Source organism: Belonocnema kinseyi, chromosome 5 (assembly GCF_010883055.1).
Source record: "Belonocnema kinseyi isolate 2016_QV_RU_SX_M_011 chromosome 5, B_treatae_v1, whole genome shotgun sequence".
Taxonomy (NCBI): domain Eukaryota; kingdom Metazoa; phylum Arthropoda; class Insecta; order Hymenoptera; family Cynipidae; genus Belonocnema; species Belonocnema kinseyi.
The window spans coordinates 9,525,401-9,531,565 of record NC_046661.1 but is presented as its reverse complement, the minus strand read 5'-3'; the positions used below and the strand labels follow the sequence as shown (position 1 = coordinate 9,531,565).

Genomic DNA, 6,165 nt, shown 5'->3' with positions numbered 1-6,165 from the left:
GATTTCGCTGGAAGCGGGTGCAATTTTTCAGATTAGCACCCGCTCCCGGCGAAATCCTGCGGTTGTCCTTATGACAAATTTTTAATTATATATATATATTAAGGTGGGTCAAAAGTAACAAATTCTGAGGTTTGAAACCACTACACTGCGAAAAAGTAATATATTGGGATCCTTAAAAAATATAATTAGCTATGATCCAGAAACAAAAACTATAAGTACTATCAGTAATTTCGGAATTTTTCATTTTATGAAATTATCTTTGTAACGTGTGGAATACTATTTTTTATGAGCAGATCTGGGCTTTTAAATCATAAAATATATACGGAGAAAAAACAGTCGGCTAAAGTTAGAGGATTTTAAGTTTAAATAGGGATAGTATAGCTTTTCTCTAAAGTTTACAGAATTTTCTGCAGAGTATACAGAATTTTTAGTAACTTTTTACGAATACTTTTAGTAACATTCAACAGACTTTTTTATTAGAGTTTATAATTTCAAGCTGTCAACTTGACAGAAACCTTCAGTAACTGTTACAAAAAATATCCGTGAATTCATTAAGTTACTGAAAATTCTATAAACTTTGCAGAAGATTCGGTAATCTTCATAGAAAAAGCTATGCTGTCCTGATTTTAATTGAAAATCCTGTTAGTTTAACTGAATATCTTTCTGCGTGTACTAGAAATAAAATCAACCAGAATTAGGAGTCGAAATTATAATTACAGCGCATTTTTTCAAGTCTGACCTTGATAAAAGTTTGAAATTAGCATAATGAATTGTGGTTTAGAAATTTGTCCTCGGTCGTGCAAAATTTTTTTTCAGTATATTTTAATGCTTGAAAAGTCCATATGTTCTAAGAAAAAAAGTAACCCACAAGTTATAAAGATAATTCTATCCCCCATTTATGCAGGTGTTGCGAATTTCCTTCAAAAACAGGGGTAAATTAAATAGGAATTATCTCTTAGAAAATCATTGATTACAATCCGCAAAAATGTAAGCACTCTCTAAAAAATTTGTGGCAATATGTATTTTGAGCGTTGGTAATCAACCTATATGTCCATTGATTTTAAATTAATTATACTTGTTTAGGGTCCTAACATGCAAGTTTTAAGCGTTCTAACGATTTTAAATTTCAGAATTTCTTATTTTCAACCCAGCGTAATATATATCTCCACGAATAGGATATCACGACAGAACTACGTCTATGTAGGTACTATTACAGGTGCATTGCTTCGCGAAAATTTGTCTGAATTTAGTTCTTAACTATCAGTCGTTTTATCACTGTTTTAGTTTTTGTAATAAAGCTCAAGATATGAAATAAACTCTTCTCTAATATAAATAAGAATTATTATATTCGAGCGGCCAAATGCAATAAAGGTAACATGAATTTTTTCCCTGAGAGTAGGAAGGCCGTTGGTGATTTTGAATTGACCGACATTGAGAAACCTCCATTCTTAAGCGGAAAAAAAGGAACTAAGGAACGTTTATGGACTAATAATCTCTCACTACCGCAAACAAAATTTCCCAAAAATTATTATTTTTTTATTCATGATAATTTATTAACACATAAACGTTCCTTAGTCCCTTTTTTTACTTTCTTAAAACTATCAGTATTTGTTCTTCTAGCCTATGATACTTAACATGAACATCATTCATGCAAAAATGTAATTTCCTCAAGTTATTTGAAAGATATCTTCACCTCGCGCACATAGGAGGTTTTTGCGACATAAGAAGGATGTCATGAAGACTTCCTCCATTTTTCCGTTTAAACATTGCATTTAAACAAGTTTAAACAAGTGCATTCATACAAAATTTAAAATTTTCTATTTGGCTTTTTCCCCAACCGAGTATATATACGACTGGCCTCTTTAAAGAGTTACCACGAAACTGTTACAGAAAACACAAGAGATTGTAAGGGACGATTGAGAACTACGTCATTTCCGACAGTCGTTAAAATATATATACATACATACACGTATATACACACATATATATATATATACTGAAAGTCAAGAAATTTCAATTCCAAATGTGCAAAATTGAAGAAATATAAAATGTAAATCCAGACAATAAAATAAAAAACCAAAAAAGACAAATTTTGAAGAAATATTTAAATCTGAAACAAAGCCATAAACATATATTTTCGATAAAACAGTTGAATTTTCAACAATGTAGATAAATTTTCAATTGAAAAGAAAACGTCAAGCAACTAGAACAGATTAATTTTCAACCAAACATTTGCACCCTCCGGAAAATCAAGTTAAATATTTTCTTCTGCAGTAAGTTAAATTTTACTCTTGGAGTTTTTATGAGCGAGACATTAAAGCTATTTTTCGGGAATGTAGGAACTTTATATTATCTTACAAATGTACTTTTTTAAAATATTGTACTTTAACAAAGTTTGGGCAACACTTGTCATGCAATTAAATCTGATGTGGCAACATGCCTGCGTCACGTGGCATGTTGTCACAACTGACCTTTCGCTATTTATTGTTAATCAATAAATATAGCGTTAACATTACCTAAAATTTGATAAGGTCCAAATGTAGCTGAGGGTTTACTTGAAACTTCGGTGTGCCTCAGTGTTCTTACATATTAAATGTAAAAAAAAAATATATATTCGCACAAAATGTGTGACAACGTGCCCCGGACTACCCTACTATTTTAAAGCCAATTTTTTTAGTGCACAAGTTGAAAGCATACATCAATTGACACTACATTAATTATACTTTTTCAGGATCGTAATACACTATACTTTTCCAGATAGTTCCAATTCCAATTTCCGTAATTTCGTTTCTTCGAACCACCCTAATGTAAATGCCACACTCTACTAAATTCAAGAGCATTAGAAATTAATTTGTAAATAAGACATTTAAATTAAATTATGAAACGCCTACGGAATGGTAATATTTAAAAATCTTAAGTTTATATTCCTCAAAAAATTTTTGAATTAAAATTCAGAGACTGAAAAGTAGAGGAGAGTAAGCCTGAATTTACAGGCCAAAAGGTAAAGCGATGAGCATAATTGCACAGTTCCTTTAGATGATATATAAGTATAATAAATAATGAATTTCATTTTAAGTTACTGTACGGTTATTTTTATCTAAGAATTTTATATACAACCATTTTTTAGTCAAAATGTTTCAACTTTCAATAATTTATGAATAAGTCTTACTTTTGACAGCTTCCGGGTACATGCGGCTTCGAATACTCTTGCAATGTGCACCTAAATAATGACCTATTCTTCGCAGCTCTTTTTTATATTGCAGTGCTGGCAAATTTTGTTTGGCCAACCTATCCTCGAAGCATTCTGAAAAAATGACGATGTATATTTATAAACAAATGAATGATTTTTTTTTTGCAACATAATCGAGATTGAAAATTGTTCATAAGATAAATGTGCATATACACATGTGTGACACGTGTCTACAGAATCTTACGTTTCAAAACTGCTATCATAAATGGTTGTAGTTGCTTCCTTGGTCATCTACCCTCAATTTCTGTCATTCCACTAGACTTTTTTCTATAGTTGTTCGCAAGTTGGTATTCACCCCATAAAGTTCCGCCAAGTATTTGACAAATTTAGAGTTATGCTTCTGTACAGTGATAAAAGGCCACGATTCGTAAGGTATGTGTAATCCATTGCCCAAGTGAATGGTACTTATCTATAACATAAGCAGAACAAAAAATTAAGGATAAATCTTACTTTTTGTAACAAATTATATATAAAACGATAAAAAGTCCTGAAAGGAAGGATGTCAATAAAGCAAGACCATCACACTTTTTCTCTCGCAGTTTTGTGCAATTTAAATAGTCCTTTTAAATCAGCTATTTGAGATTTAAATTTTCAAATGCTTAACGATAATATTAACAATTCAGAGAAACGATCCTTTCAAACTGTATGCCTTGGAAAATACTTTAAATATTTGAACAACACATTGAGTCACAAACATTTCTATTAAAATTTGTACTTTAAAAAAAATTAGGTAGGCTAGTTTTTAAAAATATGTTGCAATAGCTTTTATTTTCAATCTAATGAAACATTTGTGCTGTCACGAAAACCACAGATTTTATTTATATTGTAAAACAGAACCTGTGTAGAAAGTATTTCCACGATGAATCAAAGTGGTCATCAATCATAACCTCCTTACTGTATCACCCCTCCTTACTTCACTTCTCCTTCTTTTCCTTGCCAGATAAGTCACACTGACTTTTATATAGAATAAAAATTTTGATACCCCCCTGGGTAATCAGAATAATTTATTATAAAATAAATTCAGGGGTTGTAATCAATGGGAGTAATATCTTGTTTCGAGAGGAAAAATTCAAGAACCGTAAACGGAAACTGAAAGGTCCGCACAAAGGAAGGGAACCGAGGGTTTCGCGGATCGTACCCGAAGGGAAAAACGCGGAGAACTCGCTCGCCGATCCTAGGCGAAACGATCGAGAATGGAACACGATCGCGCCACGCACTACCGAAAACCGTGATCGGATGGACCGCCAGATTTCCAGACGGTGCCGCACCAATTGCAAAAACCTGGCGCACACTCCACTTACCTGTCGGTTCCTCGGATTGAGGGTCCTCCGATGTTCCTGTTGCTGGGGTACTCCTGGGATCCTGGGTAGCTGCTCGGTATGACGTCTGATGCGCGTGGATGCTGAGGGATAACTCTGGTATCCGAATTTGCCCGAGTATTTTAGGGGGAGGATAGGAGTTAAAATAAAGGTTAGCAAAAACGGAATAATAAAGGCTGGAATTTAAAGATAGAAAGAACTAATTTTAATTCAATGAATATAAGCGTACAGGTTGACAGGAGATTGTCGGTAGGAGCGCAAAATACTCCGTGATCTGTCACGCTTCTCGGTCGAGAAGATCCTGATTTTTCATCCTGCCGATTTTCGCAACTCCCGATCTTCGAGCAAAACCCGCGCGCATTCCAGCGGTAGGGAGGACAGATCGGGCCCTGCCATTGGTCGCCCGCTCCTCTCACCCACTGGAATACGACAAAAGCCTGCCGTTCGCCGGTTCGCGGGAATTCTATCACCTAAGACGGTGAAAGCTTACGCGGAATCGAATCGCAGTTATAGGTTTGAGATTGCAACCCTCCAACTTCCGAGAATAATTCGGCCGACTTATTCTCGAAAAACGGAGAATTGGAATCCCAAGCCGAGCTTGAGGATTAAACCGATGGTCGTTAATAGATGAACTATATCAATTTTCGAACAAAAATATTTTCAGCAGTGGTGCTTTTAAATTAATTCTGAAAGCTTTATACATGTAAAATATTTTTATACCACTTTGCCTTTTTTTGTGATGTGATCGAAGAGTTTATCACATCTCACGAGGTTTTTCGCCTGAAACAAGTCTTAATTCAAGCCATACACAATTTTCGAAGCAATTCATTATTTTGTAACACATTTCTGGCACTTATGCACTCGTTATGAAACTTAATAATACATTACTCTTCTCCCACTTACGCTTACGCGCTCACCTACTACTCGTACTTAAAACGTACACTCGTCAAAATAGTCCCTCCCCCCTCAGCACATACGATATTTTTGATAAAAATGTATGATTTCTGCCCATAATAGATTTTGGAACCTATTTTCACGGAAAAATTTCTGTAAGAACTTTTTATTACGGAAATTTCCGTTACAATAGTCTATTGCCAAGAAAAAAATTCTGTAGGAGTAACTTATTGTTACGGATATTTCGTTAACAATAGTTTATTGTCACGAAAAAATTTTCTTAGGAATACCTTATTGTTTCGGAAATTTCCGTAACAACAGCCTATTGTCGCAGAAATTTTTCCGCTAGAATAACTTATCTATACGGAAATTTCCGTAACAAACCTACCGAAAGAAATCTCTGAATTTTCTTTAGCGAAATAGCCCGGCCCATTTGAGTCTAGAAACAAAGTCGATTTGAAACAAAATAGTCTCGGAGATAGTTTCAGAGATTTGGGTCCTTTTCAAGATCCTTTTAGTGGTCCTTTTAAGAGTGGTGCGACTGTACTATAATGTTCCTTTTGTATCCGTCACGTACCGGGTGGGCAGAGTTATTTACAGTAGTTGGTCGTGGCTAATCCGCTCTCCCTTTTTAAATTTTTCTTCAAATTATTAACACTTTTTTTAATTGATGAATTTTCTCATTATACTTATTTATAATTA

General features: G+C 34.0%; 1 protein-coding gene and 1 long non-coding RNA gene across 3 annotated transcripts in view; one reads left to right on the top strand and one right to left on the bottom strand.

Annotated features, from left to right (window-relative positions):
* Positions 1–6,165, top strand: part of LOC117173417 — a 143,742-nt gene that overhangs the window by 30,850 nt on the left and 106,727 nt on the right. The window lies entirely within an intron of this gene.
* Positions 1–6,165, bottom strand: part of LOC117173416 — a 19,576-nt gene that overhangs the window by 11,069 nt on the left and 2,342 nt on the right. The window contains exons 2-3 of the mRNA XM_033361973.1: positions 3,435–3,659; positions 3,170–3,304 (exon numbers count right to left, since the gene is read on the bottom strand). Coding sequence (XP_033217864.1) covers positions 3,170–3,304; positions 3,435–3,453 — 154 coding nt within the window. The 5' untranslated portion in view covers positions 3,454–3,659. The remainder of the gene's footprint in view (positions 1–3,169; positions 3,305–3,434; positions 3,660–6,165) is intronic.